Source organism: Seriola aureovittata, chromosome 24, assembly GCF_021018895.1.
Source record: "Seriola aureovittata isolate HTS-2021-v1 ecotype China chromosome 24, ASM2101889v1, whole genome shotgun sequence".
Lineage (NCBI taxonomy): Eukaryota > Metazoa > Chordata > Actinopteri > Carangiformes > Carangidae > Seriola > Seriola aureovittata.
The window spans coordinates 9827166-9843731 of NC_079387.1; the positions used below are offsets into that span (position 1 = coordinate 9827166).

The 16566-nt window shown below is 41.3% G+C and overlaps 2 protein-coding genes across 3 annotated transcripts; one reads left to right on the top strand and one right to left on the bottom strand.

Annotated features, from left to right (window-relative positions):
• Positions 1–3133: 3133 nt before the first annotated feature.
• On the top strand, positions 3134–6978 carry LOC130165591 (ATP synthase subunit beta, mitochondrial). The gene is made up of 10 exons (XM_056370984.1): positions 3134–3291; positions 4167–4340; positions 4449–4623; positions 4841–4962; positions 5080–5264; positions 5368–5526; positions 5686–5808; positions 5904–6116; positions 6207–6408; positions 6506–6978. Exons 1-10 carry the CDS (start codon positions 3189–3191, stop codon positions 6601–6603), a joined length of 1554 nt encoding a protein of 517 aa, XP_056226959.1. The 5' UTR covers positions 3134–3188; the 3' UTR covers positions 6604–6978.
• Positions 6979–10795: 3817 nt separating this feature from the next.
• On the bottom strand, positions 10796–14316 carry LOC130165623 (retinol dehydrogenase 7-like). 2 transcript variants are annotated; one of them, XM_056371044.1, is made up of 5 exons: positions 14173–14316; positions 12293–12607; positions 11380–11638; positions 11124–11287; positions 10796–11038 (listed from the first exon to the last, which is right to left on the bottom strand). In XM_056371044.1, exons 2-5 carry the CDS (start codon positions 12603–12605, stop codon positions 10815–10817), a joined length of 960 nt encoding a protein of 319 aa, XP_056227019.1. In that variant the 5' UTR covers positions 12606–12607; positions 14173–14316; the 3' UTR covers positions 10796–10814. The 2 variants fall into 2 exon arrangements, with proteins under 2 accessions (XP_056227019.1, XP_056227018.1); XM_056371043.1 differs by lacking the exon at positions 14173–14316 and having other exon boundaries at positions 12293–12683.
• Positions 14317–16566: the final 2250 nt, after the last annotated feature.

A 16566-nucleotide genomic window follows, 5' to 3' on the forward strand; every position in this document is an offset into this window, starting at 1 on the left:
TTCTCATCACCTATCAAGTCTTTGATTGATGATTTGATCTTATGGAAGGTCAAAGGTCGCCTGCTGTCATTACGTGATGAAGGAAGGCTTTGCATAACCCGACACAGAGACTGCACAGGTGGCGCTTTTGTTGTGGAAGATTCGCGAGGATTTGAAGAAAAACAAGAGAAGAGTTATTGTTGTGGGTTCAAATGCGGAGATTACTCCATGATGCGGGTCATCAAACTCTTCTAGTGACAGCTGTTTAAAATGGCAACAACATTGGCATCTAGTGCGTTGGCTCGTTTGAAGGAACATGTCGATTCTTGTATCACCTGTATCACTCCACACAATCACAGTGAGGAGTAACACATGGAAACTTTTAGGGAAACAATGATCTCAACATTACATCACTTGCATCAGTTTAACGAGAAACTTTAAAATAGATTTTTGTTATTAGGGGACAGTCAGACTCCTGCCTATGCAGTACATATGTACCTGCAATAATCCACCAACACAAACCACAGTAGCCTAGCAACACAAAGTAATCTCAGCCATCACTCATCAGTCTTTACTTTAGGGCATGCACAGGATGCTTAATTCAAGTATGCGCTGTGTTTTCACAGACAAATACGGACTAGCAGAGTTGTATCTGCGCCTGCAGAGAGTCAGATAGTCATCTGCAGGTAGGAGTGTTTTCAAGCGTCGTTCAATCAGTCACAGTAATATCCAAAACAGTATGAGTGTTTCAAAAATACAGTCAATTGAAATCTGAAGGAATGCCACGACTGTGTGACATGATGCGAACAGTGAACTCAATAAACTCATTTTGACTGAACACGCTTTTCACCTGTGTAGTACTGCACATACCTGTGCTCTGTGTGGAGCGCCTACAGCAGGTAGCACTGAATATCTTAATCCTATGTAACATGTGTATTGTAATAAGGGGATGACCACTTTGACATTTAAAAAGGGGATTAGTGAACAGACACGCTAATTCTGACGCTTGCAGCTGACGCAGTGGATAGTTGGACTTTCTCAGCAGAAAACTAATACAAAGAGTTAATATGTGGATTTGGGAGAATATTGTGCTGACACAAGAATGTCTTACACACCAGATAAAAGTGTTTTTACAATGTTAAATAACCTCACACTCAGTTTAAAGGACCAAAACCTTGAAATATAAGACAATAGATTATCTGACCAGAAGTTTGTTTGTTCAAACTCAATGTAAAAAATACATCATTTATGTTATGCTTTTAACAGGCGCTGTTATGATTTAAGCCTCTCAAAATGCAAAAGCTCTACATATGTCACACACACAAACACACACACACACACGTGCAAACACTTGCACAAAACCTCCAGCTACACACTCTGTCTCTTTTGGTACAACAGCACCCTCTACTGCAGATATGGTGGACTCACTTCTCTAAGCTTACGATGCACACCTGTTCCACACAACATACTAATACTGCAGACAGTATAAAGACTCATAGTATACTGTTTTTTCCAATTAGTATCCAAGAGATGAATTAAATTTACTGTTTGTAGTAGCAGGAAAAGAATCCTAAAGCACAGGAGCAACAACACAAACATGTCTTTGCAAGGACGCCTCTCCAGGGAAACAGCATGTAAACCAAACCCTGGACCTTGCTCACTTAAATACAACACATCATTTATAGTTTTAATTACACCTCTGCTTTTCCTCCTTTGACATGTCTAAAATATCTGCCCTGTAAAAGGTCTGTTGTGTTTGTTTTTGTTCACCATTTCCTATGTGCATTGCATTTTGGGAGTGCACAAAGGAAAGCGTACATCATCAGCCTCCTCAAAAATCAAGATTTTATTAGTCTGTACACTGACTGTGACTAATCTTTACTTAGTAACTTTTTAGTATGAGTACACTATATGCCTAAAACTTTCTTATTAGTGAGTAGTTTGGATCTGGGGCACAGCTGATTATCTAGACCAGTGTTTTGTTTTTTTCAATTCAGCCCTATTTCTGTTCCTGTTCTTTTCCTTTCAGCTGTTCTGGTTTCCTCTCAGTCCCGACTAAACTGCCCAGAGGAGCTGAGTTTTACGCCTCCAATTTCATGTGACAGCTATAACTTTCTTTGCATATTAACATTTAATATACAAAACATATGATCACATTGCAAACTGCGATTATCAGCCGGTTTAGAGAGCTGGCTAAATTGGCTCAACATTAACAAAAAAAAACATTAAATTGCTGCTCATGCATTAATGCATTGATAATAACAATAAAATAATAATGTAACAATAATATAACATTCAGAAAAGGGGCCATTCTATGTAATTAATGCTTTACTTTTGATACTTTAGGTATATGCTTTGCTGGTAATTCTTACAAATATTTTATCATGTGATATTACTGCTTTGACTTATCTGAATACTTCCACAACTTTAAATAATTAAAATTAAGGGATGAGATATTTATTTGTTATACCAATCATCATTATTCAGATGTTTTCATTAGTCTTCCTAACACGGATCTATGACGTTTTATTTTATTGTATACTCAGCAGTAAGCTTTAACTGCACTTTTCATAAATGCAGCACACTATGGATAAGTGAGTGTGCATGTTCGTGAGTGTCTGTGACTGTGTTTCCACCAGTCACCAGACAAGCTGTCAAGTCAGTGTTTAGCAGAGATAGACTGAGGTCAACTGTCATCTTATGTTGAGGTTAAATAATATAGCTGATTATGTCTTATTATTAAACACAATAACACTAAACACGAGCTGAATCCTCTAGTTTTCAGTCAGAATATGCAAATCATAACTGTGGACATTTTCTGCAGGTCCTTTGGAGAATGAGGGCAGTGCTAGTGACCCAGGAGTGCAGCAGAAAACTTTACTCCCCTTGACAAAGGACACTGTATACAAATGGAACAGTAACCCCTCTACCAATCATGTAGATCTGAACCACTGATTTAAATGAATGAATGAATGAATGAATTAACTTATAACATGGGTAACATTTGCTTTCGACTGTCATTCACCATTCACACTCACTGTCAAATAGGCCAGTCCTGTGGAGGGCAGAATGTCAGCTGGATGGGTTTAACGTCTGCGCATGCTCAGTAGGCCCTGGTTACGTTGCACGCAAGCGCAGTTCGCCTCAGCGGTAATTCATTATAAAGCCGCAAGTTCCTCTGTCTCTTTCCACCTTCAGCCATTTTGACCATGTTAGGAGCTGTGGGACGCTGCTGCACCGGGGCTCTGCAGGCTCTCAAGCCTGGGGTCCAGCCCCTGAAGGCTCTTGTTGGATCCCCAGCCGTCCTTTCACGTAAGTCCTATATGCTTGTTGTTTTTTTTTCCAGCGAAACTGTGTTAGGAAAAGACGCTTTTCAGCACTTGTCAGAAGAGGGCAGGGACAATGCTAACGCTAGCTGCTGCTAGCAACACGCTGGCTCGCACTGCCGTAGGAGTAGCAGGCCGGAATGTGGAAATGTCAAATTTGAGATGTATTGGAATAATTCCAAAATATTATAATTGTACACACGACTATATATGCTCATATTGACAGATGTCATGCAACAGTTAATGATCAGGCTGTGATTTTCTTGTGTTAGATGCAATGACCTTTGTGTAATGACATGAGGCGGTGCACAGCCCGCTAACTTAGCATTAACATTACGTGTTGCTTTCAGCACAGTAATGCTATTAGCTAAGCAAGGTTATAAAGTCGTATTAGCCCACAGAAGCATTGAAGTAATTTTGCAACAGAGAAAGAACCATAGAGGTAATAAGCTATTAACAAACTTGCCATTGAATGTCCTGCGTCTGTCGTTAACGGTAGCAACATTAGCAACGTTAGCTTGAAGTACACTTCATTCATCTGTCAGTCCTTCGCGTTAACGTTAGCTAGCCTGGCTTATTGGGGTTGTATTTATATTTAACACACACATGCAGGTTGTTTTGTATTGATCAGTTATTACAGTTGTTTTAAAGCTGATTCATCATAGATTGGCCGACAACGATCACTTTGACATTGAGACACAGCGGCCAGACACGCAGTTATTGAGCTGTCCTATCCGGGGCTTACACCGAACATGGTGGCGGCCTTAGACACAAATAAACAACGCCAGTGACATTAAGGTCACGACTGCAGCACACACATGACGCAGCTAAATACAAACATTGTCTTAACTTGCTTTACAGGCAGAGACTATGTCGCACCTGCCGCCGCTGCCAGCGTCGCCAACGGGCGTATTGTGGCTGTCATCGGTGCCGTCGTCGACGTCCAGTTCGACGAGGGCCTTCCTCCCATCCTCAACGCTCTGGAAGTCTCCGGCCGCGAGTCCAGGCTAGTCCTGGAGGTGGCACAGCATCTTGGTGAGCTGCTTGGAGTGTAACCTTGAGTCCTGAACCCCTACGAGGAGACAAAGACATTCAATTAATTGTCACACTAGGAAATTAATGTGAATGTTGTTCTGTGTCTAGGGGAGAACACAGTGCGTACCATTGCTATGGATGGTACTGAAGGTCTGGTCCGTGGACAGAAAGTGCTGGACACCGGTGCCCCCATCAGAATCCCAGTGGGTCCCGAAACCCTGGGCAGGATTATGAATGTCATTGGTGAGCCCATCGACGAGAGGGGTCCCATCACCACCAAACAGTGAGTCCACTTTAAAAATAACAGAACGCATCACATTTATTTAGTGACTTTTTCACAAAAATAAAACAAAATTAAAATCTACAAGTGACAGTAGCATTTGTATTGCTGCTAATAATAATAATAATAATAATAACAAGTGGCAATGAGTTAGATTTAAAATGTCTGCAAAAGAGTTATGCTCTTTGATAGATAACTGGAAACTGTTGTCTTCCCTCAGGACTGCACCCATCCACGCTGAGGCCCCTGAATTCACTGACATGAGTGTGGAGCAGGAGATTCTGGTCACTGGCATTAAGGTTGTGGACCTGCTGGCTCCCTACGCCAAGGGAGGCAAGATTGGTATGTGCAACAACAACAAAAAAAGCGTACATGTTGTAGTGGCAGGATAGACCGTTTCCATACAAGCCACTTTGTAATATTACAAAACTAATCTTGCATTTCTCCTTTTATTCACAGGTCTGTTCGGTGGTGCTGGTGTCGGCAAGACTGTATTGATCATGGAGCTGATCAACAACGTGGCTAAGGCCCATGGTGGTTACTCTGTGTTTGCCGGTGTGGGAGAGCGTACCCGTGAGGGAAACGACTTGTACCATGAAATGATTGAGTCTGGTGTCATCAACCTGAAGGACACCACCTCAAAGGTGGGGATTGTGGAAAGCCACTCAATAATTAGAGCTTATGAAAACTGAAGCATAGAATAGACATGAATACCAATCACTGACCTCAGTCCTTGTCCCCCGTTAGGTGGCGCTGGTGTACGGACAGATGAACGAGCCCCCCGGTGCCCGTGCCCGAGTGGCTCTGACTGGACTGACAGTGGCTGAGTACTTCCGTGACCAGGAGGGTCAGGATGTGCTGCTTTTCATCGACAACATCTTCCGCTTCACACAGGCTGGCTCTGAGGTCTGTGTAATTTGAGGATATACATTTATAATTGTGGTTTAAAATAAGGTTATAGTTCATAATTTTGAAAGATGATACACACATTTTGCAGCCAAATCTAAACCTCAAGTTTGGCTTAAAATGTTAACGAACATGCTTGATACTGATTTTATCTCTCAGGTGTCTGCCCTGCTGGGTCGTATCCCCTCTGCTGTGGGTTATCAGCCCACTCTGGCCACTGACATGGGTACCATGCAGGAGAGAATCACCACCACCAAGAAGGGCTCAATCACATCTGTGCAGGTAAAAGGTTACCTCAAGGAGGATGACTGACTTCATGTTCTGGTGATAGATTAAAATATACTTCAGGCTGACCAAGTCTCAATTCTCTCCACCAGGCCATCTATGTGCCCGCTGACGATTTGACTGACCCCGCCCCCGCCACCACCTTCGCTCACTTGGATGCCACCACTGTGTTGTCCCGTGCCATCGCTGAGCTGGGTATCTACCCTGCTGTCGACCCCTTGGACTCAACCTCCCGTATCATGGACCCCAACATCGTCGGATCCGAGCACTACGACGTCGCCCGTGGTGTGCAGAAAATCCTCCAGGTTTGGGACTTGATTGTTTTTACTTCCTCAAACCTGTATTCTTGATTTTTTGACAGTAGCACTAAAACATTTGGACACTTCCTCCTGTAGGACTACAAATCTCTGCAGGATATCATTGCCATCCTGGGTATGGATGAGTTGTCTGAGGAGGACAAGCTGACTGTGGCCCGCGCCCGCAAGATCCAGCGTTTCCTGTCCCAGCCCTTCCAGGTGGCCGAGGTTTTCACTGGCCACATGGGCAAGCTGGTGCCCCTCAAAGAGACCATCAAGGGCTTCAAGAGCATCCTGGGTGGTAAGTGTGCCACATTTTTAGCTTGTGCTGGTGACCCTAGCCTCATTTTGAAATGTATTTAATATTAATTCTGTCTTTCATACCTGTTTCCCTTTAGGTGAGTACGATCCTCTGCCCGAGCAGGCTTTCTACATGGTCGGCCCCATCGAGGAAGTTGTTCAGAAGGCCGAGAAGCTGGCTGAGGAGCACTCATAAACATCTAATCAATCTCAGTTCTGTGGAGAAGAAAATCAAAGAGAGGGGGGGTCCTTTGGTTAAGGAGCACTTGGTTTGTAAAACATGTCAAAAATGCAAATGTACCTGTCCTGTCATCCTGAAAGAAAGTTCTATTTAATGTTTCCAATGAAAGATGGAATAAAACACTGTCTTTACACAAAACTTGTCAACTGTATATTTCCTATTATAGGCTTTCATATGTTGTAGTTGAGAATTTTGTTCCTAATGGGAAGTTTCATGAAATGGCTGTCCTCATCTACTCTGACCACAAGATGGTGTTCTTGAGCCATGTAAAGCTACTTGAACTGTGTTGCAGCTTGTCACATACTGAAATAAAACGGCGGACAAACAATATTGCGTGTCTGTTTCAAACTGAAGGTCAAAGTTTGTACAACACTAGAGGGAACACAGTGAGGAAATAACTTATATTTGGTTTAGATTTCTAATCCTATACTTAATCAAAACCCTCAAATCTGTGATTGAACGGCAGTGTGCATCAGAATGATTTAATTACAAAGATCATGTAGTGCCCAATAGTACATAATAAACATAATTACTCCAACTGACAATTTTATGAATGTGACAGAAACTGATGAACCAATTATTAATTTAAGTGCATTAAATTTGTCCATTATGAAAGTGTAAGCTTGTTGACAGGGGAGGAGAGAGCACTGGAAAACTACTCAAGTAAAAGTACTGTTGCTTAAAAGAAGTTTTACTCGAAGTAAAATTAAAGTGTACTCAGATAAAACTAAGTCATTTAAAATGTAGTAAATGTTACTGCATTCTTCTCCCCCACTGCCATTAATCTGAGCTGCAAATATGTGCGAGCTGCTGGACAATTGAATTTCCCAAGAGGATGAATAAATTGTCAGTTTATCTATCTATTTATCTAGGCTGAAGAGGAGGGGTTAAATATGGTGACAATGATGATTAGATAATAAAACTGTTAAATTAAAGAACATGTTTAGGCTACAGACACATGCAGGTTGTTGTTCCAGGTGAGAACTGCACAGAAGGCAATCAGTGAATCCCAGTGAGGCACTTTGAAGCCTGTATACACAGTTTACTCGGTGCATCTAACTAAAATTAATGCAGTTTCATATAACTCCTGAAATAATTCTTCCCTTAAAATGTTAAGGTTGTATTAAAATTGTTGTAGAGAGTTGTGTCTGTTATTTAGGCTACTTTCATTGATATAAATGGGACAATATAATAGATAATAGAAACACCAGGACACTACGGCGGGAAATGAAACAGCTGCTATTTCTCATAGAATTAACAACAGAATAAAGCAGCAGAAAATGCAGAGATGTATTTAAACATAAACTCCACAGCAGCTGCAGCCGGTAAACACAAGACAAAACTCTGCGTTGCTCGGCAACACTTTACTTGTTGATGCTGCGCGGTGAGTCATCAGTCATGTATCGTATTCACCTGTGCTGACGTCACTCTACGAACCACGAAGCTCCTCCACAATCCGCTCCACAGCCTTGACTTCTCTGCTCGAAGTGAACGTTGAAATCACGCCAGAAAGACCCGCCGTCAGTGTTTTAGCGTTTAGCCGTTAGCCAGACCCAGCATGCACCTGTTGGTCACGCAACATGGCAGGTGTGTTTAATTTGGGACAATTGACGTGCTCGCCGGGCGGTACAGCCAATCAGCAGCTTCTTGTCTGCTGCAGCTACTTATTTGACTCATTTCATTAGTCACAAGCCACAAAGGCCGAATTGAAATGAGCCGATCTGGTATGAATTTGACTGTGCGTCATTAGATGTGCCCGCCGTTGCGTCATTGCCTAGCAACCTTGATAACGTGTAACTTTTTCCACAACAAAAAAACTTGTGGTTTTAACAGTTGTGCCGTTAGGTGTCGAACTTGGCCAAAACCCAATATTTAAATTTAAAAGTGGCTCTCTGGAGGTGCTTGCTTTCATTACCTGCGCGCAATGAATCTTGGGATAGGTTGAAGCCTGCGTTTGTCGGCCGCACAGCTCTGGCCTGGTCGCGTCCCTGTGACGCAATGCGGCAGCTATACTTCAGCTTCCTAGCTACTGCAGCTAGCAGCAGTACTGAAAGTGTCTGCTACGGTTCAAAAAAGGACAACGCAATCCTCTAACCAAAACAGTTAATTTAAAAGAAAAACTTATAACTAGCAAATAAATTATTTGTGTAATCATGTAAACTATTGGTCTCCTTTTTTGCCTATGTGCTGGTGACAGAGCAACTGTGGTCAAAGGTTAAGATCACCATCAAAAACACTTTCTCAAGCCATTTCTCAAGACTTCACACAGTAATGACTATTTCACACAAATAGTGTATATGACATTGGATAAACAGGGATGTAACCTGAAACTAGTAGGCTACACCTGGCAGAGGGACATAACCACAAGGTGGTAATTCTAGTTTGACAAACTATCCCTTTTGTTTACAATTCCCTCCGCTTTCTCACTGATGAGACTTTTGCCCACAGTCAGCTTCATGGTTAATTTGTTTGCCAGTGCGGCGTTGATTGAACAATAAGGGGAGAAATGAAGTGAAAGGGCCCAACAACTCCACCGTGGGACACACTCCAGGATACACCATTTCTAACCCTAGATGTAAAAAGGATACCAGGACATAGGCTCGTTACTGAAAAGGCAGATACGTGTTTTTAGAAACAATATATTTTATTAGAACCAAATATAAAATAGCAGGGACTGGAACTGCTGGAAAAGGAAATATTTTAACAAATGAAATCACTACAAACATAAGGAATAAAACTTGTGTATAGAAGTGTTGTACAAGATCAGTGCAACACAGACTAAGCAAAATAAGACAAGAAAAGTGAGGTGAGGCCACTTGTGGAGAGGTAAATTACCCAGTGGTGCTACTACTTACTCACCTCAGGTGCAACACAACAAACCTCACTGCAAACGTAATCAAAAAACACTGCCTGTAATCACATGCACAAAGTGTGGGGACCTCACCCAGGGTGTCTTGCCTCCCAACTATGCAGCACTCAGCTACACTGCAAAACAAAAGCTAATGCAAAACAATTTATCACAAGTTAATAAACTAAACAACCAAATCACCAACAAACAACCCAGGTGACCAAACAAACAAAAACCAATACAGCAAAGTTAACCATAAGACCAAACAAAGTATGTAGAACTAATGCAAAACAACAGCAGGTGAACCACCTCTGGTACGGGGCAGGAAGAGCTCGCTCTGGGTGGACAGGTCAACAACCGTTTAGGGGGCACAGCTGCAGCCACTGATACCAGCCACAACTGACAGGAACCAGCAAGAGGCTAAACAAAAGCCAGCAGGTGCCCTTTATAACCTGGCCCTGATGAGGAGGCCAACTGGAGGAGGAGTCATCCCAGGGCTGCGTTCACAAACCCTACACTACCTGAAAGCATTCCCCACTACACCAGTTTGAAGTTACATTTTTAAATATCAAAATGTTTGATGTTTATTCATATTAGCACAAATCTGATTCCAAACCACAGCAGGCAAGACAAAATATTAAGGACTTTTTTTTTTTTTTATACCTTTAAGGAATTTAAATTCAATGCTTTCTAAGACGTTTCGAGACCTGCAGATGGTCTGCGCTGAGTCAGGACTTTAAAAACTACTGTGTAACATCACTGGTTAAATTAAGGCACTCAGACAGATAAGCTGTGAGAAACTGCACTGAATAGAAAAAAAAGGTGGTTATTTTTAAACCAGTGTAATTTTATCAGCAAACATTCAAAGTTTCAAAGACAGAGTCTGTTTAACCTGTGTCTGATGATTGGGTCATGGGTCGAGTTTTGCAGGTGTGTGACCTCACAGCTCTGTATCTTTGCTCCTCACATACTCCTTATTATTACTGCACAGTGCTACAATGACTAGTTTCTATTTCAAGTTGAATTTCGACAAATAGCACAAAACGTGTGCTTTGTGAAGAAGTCTGTTCCTTTATTGCTCTTCCTTAACCTTTCACACACACCTATCACCCAGGACATTAGACTGAACAAAGCTCTATCTGCCTGGAGATAAGGTGGCCTTGAAAATGACAATAATTTATCAGCCTGTGAGGGAAACTATTCAGAGGAGGGATACACTTCATTATGTGTCATGTTGGCTACGAAAAGTGCTTCAGTTATACAATTATATACAATAGAAGAGTCTAAAATGTGCACACATGAATATAAAAAACACATTTTATTGTATCTGCCTGGCAATAGGAACGGCTTCCATAGTCATGATGTAATCAGAGAGGCGGCTCGGCATGTATGACAGCGGCAGCCAGAAGAGCTTGGCGTCCCAGCCGGGGGAGTATCGGGTGCGGGGCCTGACGGCGGACACAGCGTGCTCCATGCAGCTGACCACCTTCATCAGATCGGCATCGCTGATCTTGGCAACTTTGTTTGTCAGCACGTCCATTACTAGGAGGGGAAAAAGAGTGGAATAAATTAAAAGATGAATTAAAAATAAATGCATAACTGAAGAAAAGAGATGATCCAGACTTACCCTTTTGTAGATACTCAGGTCCATAGTCATCTCTGAGCTCCTGGGGCATCTTCTCCCACAGCGTCTTGATACTCTTGCTGAGGATACCAGCGTCCGTCACGTTTGTTTTGAAGAAGCCTGGCTCAATGCACAGGACTCTGACCCCGAAAGGTACCATATTTAACCTTAAGAAAACATTTCATGTTGTCAGCGCTTGGCTATGAAATCTCTGCTTAACATACCGACAAGTATTTCATCATGTGAGTTAATGTTTCACCTGAGGCTGTCGTTGAACGCCTCCACGCCGTACTTAGAGACAGTGTACGGGCCTCCGGTGGGACTGATCCTCCCAAACACACTCGCCACATTCACCACTCTTCCTCTGGCTTTCTTAATCAGCGGCAGGACGCTCAGGGTCACGGCAATCACCCCGTTCAGGTTCACGTCCATCATGGACGTGTAGTCGTCGATCGTCAGCCAATCGCACGGGGCAGACGGGACGGCCACGCCTGCGTTGTTCACCACTGCCCATAAACCTGGGAGGATCGAGCAGAGGAAAACCAGTCGTTCAAAACTGGTTCTGTTGACCAGAACCAAGAGGAGACAGCTCATTAGTCCAGTTTCAGCTTCCTGTTACATATAGAACATTTAGATTTTAAGCTCCTCCTTATACACAAAGGCCTTAATGGGCGAGAACAAGCTACATTACTGACTCCATTATTGACTATATTCATCCAGGAACACTGAGATCATCTGCTGCTGCTTTACTGAAGGTTCCCAGCAGCAGCTGGAGGAAAACTGGGGATGCAGCCCAAAGCTGGGGAGCACACGACCTTTAGATATCAGAGATATCAGAGATATCAGAGAAGTCAATATTCATTGATTGTTTTATTATTTTACATTAATGTTTTGAACATGTTTTACTGTCTTTTCATGTGAAGCACTTGGTGCATGTCATGTCTTGGTTGTAAAGCACGTTGTGTTGCATTTCTTGTATGAAAGGTGCAATACAAATAAAGCTTAATATATTTCAAGCTCCTCCACACCTGACTCACCTCCTGATGCAGGAAATTCAAGGCATGTTAATACACGCTGAATACATTTCAGAAGGTCTAAACATGGAGGAGATTAAAAGTAAACAGCTGCTTTATCCTATTTTCATGACAGCACATGCAATGGTTGTGACTCACCACGCTGCCCCACTTCGTCCTTGATCATCGCGGCCACTTTGGCAATGCTGTCCTTAGACCTGACATCCAGGTGTGTTGTGATCAGGCTGCGGGAGCAGGACTTCTTCAGGTCCTCCTCTCCCTTCTCGGTGAAACAGGCGGCGATCACCCTGAAACCCTTCTTGTCCAGATGGCGTGCCAGGAGGTTGCCGAAGCCCGAGTCGCAGCCCGTGATGTAGACATACTTGCTGCCCTTGTCGGAAACTCTGGGCAACTCCCTGACCCAGCGGTACAGGTAGAAGAACACAACCAGCCCCAGGAGGTACAGATACATGACTGCAGGAGCAGAGATGCAGAACTGTTAGCTGCTGGATCTGAGCAGCACTGAGCTGAGGCAGCCAGTATGTGGCAATATATTGTTGTGCAAGGTGGTGATACAGAAAGTCGTCACTGTGCTGCAGGTCAGAACAGTTCTGAGGAATTTGCACTTTGATCATTTCCACTTTATACTTGTATCCTCCGACATTTCTTTTTTTTATCTTTTATACTTCCTCTGCTTATCAAATTATATTCAGATTTAACTATCAACATCATATAAAATGGTTAAAAGTAGCTCCACCTCATTAAACATAATAGTATAATAACACTAACACATTAATGCATCAATATTAAAAATCCAATAACGTTAATGATGCAAAATGAAAAATTTGTATTTTAATTTGGATACAAATACATTTTTTATGTGTCCTTTCAAAATAAGAGCTCATACGTGCTTCTATCTCTACATTTCACACATTAAAACTCATAGTTGACTTGCTGCTTCTGTGAAAGTATCTTTTTTCTTTGGAAATGTTGGATTTTTACACCACTACACTTAAAAGACAAATATTGGACCAATGATTCCACTACATTTCTATGAAGCAGAGCTTTTACTCAGCAGAATTTATTTTATTTTATTTTCTAAAATGTCATCACAGCCAACTCCTACTGTGTCAGTCATGAACAGCTCGGTTTAAACCTGGCACTGTCCAAACCACAGCTACTTTAAATAAAAATGAGGAAGAAGATTCTTCACCAGAGACCATGATCTAATCTGAAGTCCATGTCTGAAATATTAGAAATAAAGAAAGACTTTCTGCTGAGTTTAGAAAGTGGAGGTATGCAATGTTTGTCTGATTCCAGATCTACTTTTAGTCAGACAGCTTGCGGCAGTTGTCCGTCCTTCTGTTGATTCAATTAACTTTTTGTGGCCATGTCCTCAGGCTCTGCAGAATATTCTACCAGCTCTTTAATTCTACCGGTTCTGCAAGTCATTCAATGGTTGTTTCATTAGTTGCTGTAAATGTGGAATAATACGTGTTGACATAAGAAAATTACTTTTGAGTAATTCTTTTTCTTAATCAAATGCTGCAGTACTTTAACTTCTGCACCTTCCACTTGTATTGGAGGAATATTTGACCTTGACTCCAGTAATAAAGTTGTGCACTTTGTCCACCTCTGATTTAAAGTAACTTCTATATGAAGTTAAATTAAGAGATGTCGCGTCATTAATGATTAATTTAACTCCTCCACTAGCTTCATTTGTTGTTGCCTTATTACACAACTCCACACAGATATTATTGGCAGTGATTTCAAAGTGCAGTGATCCACAGTTTGTTCAATCGATTAACACACACAACAAAGTTTCTGGTTTTCTAACGGTTTACACTCTTTATCTATAACCTGTATTCACTCCAGCTTATATTTCTTCTGTTGTTGAAGGGTTGCAGAGAAATGTACATGTGGACGAAAAGTTAAACAGCAATCGCACCTATTGTTACCAAATCAAACAGCTAATTATGAACATTTATCAACATAATTATGTTAATTAAGAAAACTCCCGAAGCCCCTGAACCTCCTACCTGTCGTGCAGGAGTCTTCCTCGACTTTCTCCGCTGGTGATCCGACGGTTTCAAAGCGCAGAGTTCAGACACCGCCCCTCATCAGCATATAAGTGAAACCACATGTTCAGCGGGAAACTGGTTCCACATACACAGGATGTTGATGACAGATCTGCTTCTAAATAAACAAAGGCAGTTACAGTCACATTCAGTGGAGGGTAAACATTTAAAACAAGAATATAATAGAAAGAAGAAACATCAAACTTAAAGGTCCCATATTGTTTAAAAGGTATTTAATGCTGTTGTAGTTTTGGAATTAGAGATTGGGAATCTGCAAACCCTTGTTTGGCTCCAGTGGTTTAATCCTCAAGGTCTCCATGATTATCCAGCCATATGATAACAGATCCACAGAAAACCTCCCTCGCTTGTTATATCTGTTTCCTCTCTTCCTCGAGCGCATCATTAAACATCCTGCTTCTGTTCATCAACACAGGATGTGAAAAATCCCTAAATAATACCCACAGAAGGCCCACACTGTATAAACTGTTTGGTCATCAGTGTCTGTTTACATTTTTACCACAAGGTGGCAGCAGTGTTGTTTGGCGATTCACTTCCTGTTGTCCACATGCTGACTTTACCAACTCCAAATCCTGGACATGTGAATCTATTTTTGATGTTTTAGTACTTGTCATTCACACAGCGCTGCTAAACAAAATAATATAACAAAACAGACCTACAGACAATTCACACTCAGATGTTAATGCAACTTTCCAACTGCTTAATGTTCCAGTAACTACCTGATAAATTCAATTTTTCTGTGAATGGCCCATTCATCACCTTGAATAAAGATGTCATTAACCTCATCCTGGACTTTTCACATGATGATAAACACTGAAATTATGGCTATGATGAGTTCAGTGTAAATCACCCACACCATTTCTTAAAGCTACAGTGTGGAACTTTTGTCTCCGCCCTCAGGCAGTGACAGTAATTACACAAACAGCGAGTAAAAGCCACATCAATGGTAATCAGTGTTCGTCCTCGCCATCGATGGCTTCCTCTTTTAGACTGTAATCTTTCCCCCAATTCTCATTATCTGTCACTTCAGTTGCTCCCTTCTTCAGCGCTGGCAGACCACACGTTGCTTGTAATGTCACCACAGACACCAGATTTAAAACTCCTGTATACTGTAAAAACATAGAGAGATTCATCAGGCTTGAATGTGACAGAAGTTTTATTTAGGATATGTAAAACTCCCGCAATCTAGCTTTAAATCGTTAGTACATTATCATGTCCCCTTCGCCTGAACCTTCATGGACATATGTTAATGATACTCCTCTTTGTTATTTCCTGACAGCACTTGAAGGCAGCAGTCAGCGACCTACAGTACATTACCACCAGTGAGCAGTCAGTTGTTTTCATGGGCAACCAGCCAGTCATTTCTATGACAATATAAATCACAGTTAGTATAATTTCTCACAGACTTAAAGAGTTTGACTTACATATAAAAATGAAGCATTTTGTGTGTTTCAATTTTTCATAATTTAAAATATTCTGGGATTTTTTAATTCAAATTTTAATGACGTAAACACACCTTGAGCTGCATGAGAAACATTAATATTAGTTTTATATTTAGAGTTTTAATTAATTTCCTTTCAGCTGTCAGTTTTCAAAGGTTCAAACAAAGGAACAGACAGAAATGTTAATAAGATAGAACAAAAGGTCAACTACAATTTTAATTTGCTGTTGAGTTTAAAGGAATTAATTAAGAAACCTTCAGTTTGTCCATTTAATGTGGGTAAAATTGCAGTGATTTGCTGAGAGCTGAATGAAAATAACGCGTGAAAAAAAAATACTTATCTCTGAAGCTGAGGAAGTCGAGTAGGAAGAGGGCAATAACCTCCAGGGCAGCATTTTTAAAGGTCACGACACCTCCAGCCCGTCTCCACTCATGCTCACATGTTTAGAGCAGCATTTAAAACTGTATGTAAGCTAGCTGTAAAGGCTATTTAACGTTTATATTTCTAACTTTTGTGCAGCAGTGTGATGATTATAATGTAATGTTAAATATGCAAGCATAATGTAACACTAGCAAAAGTAAAGAACAATCATTTAGTCATCAAACTGAATCAGTAATGTATGTTTTTATAGAAATATATAGCCTACGTATGTTTGCTAACGTTAGCTATCACATTAGCCATCATGAACTACTCTTCATATCGGCCTAAGTAGGGCTGTAGTCGCTATACCCCTGACTGTACTGAATTAAGAAAGAGTGTGTTTTATTGCTTAAGTATTAAGCTTTTCTTTTGTGAGAAAAACAATGTGTTATTTCCTTTTTCAAAAGTCACATTGTCTTGTTTTAAGAGACTGCTAACGACAGTGTTATTAGCTAGTGGATTAGATAATGGGGAG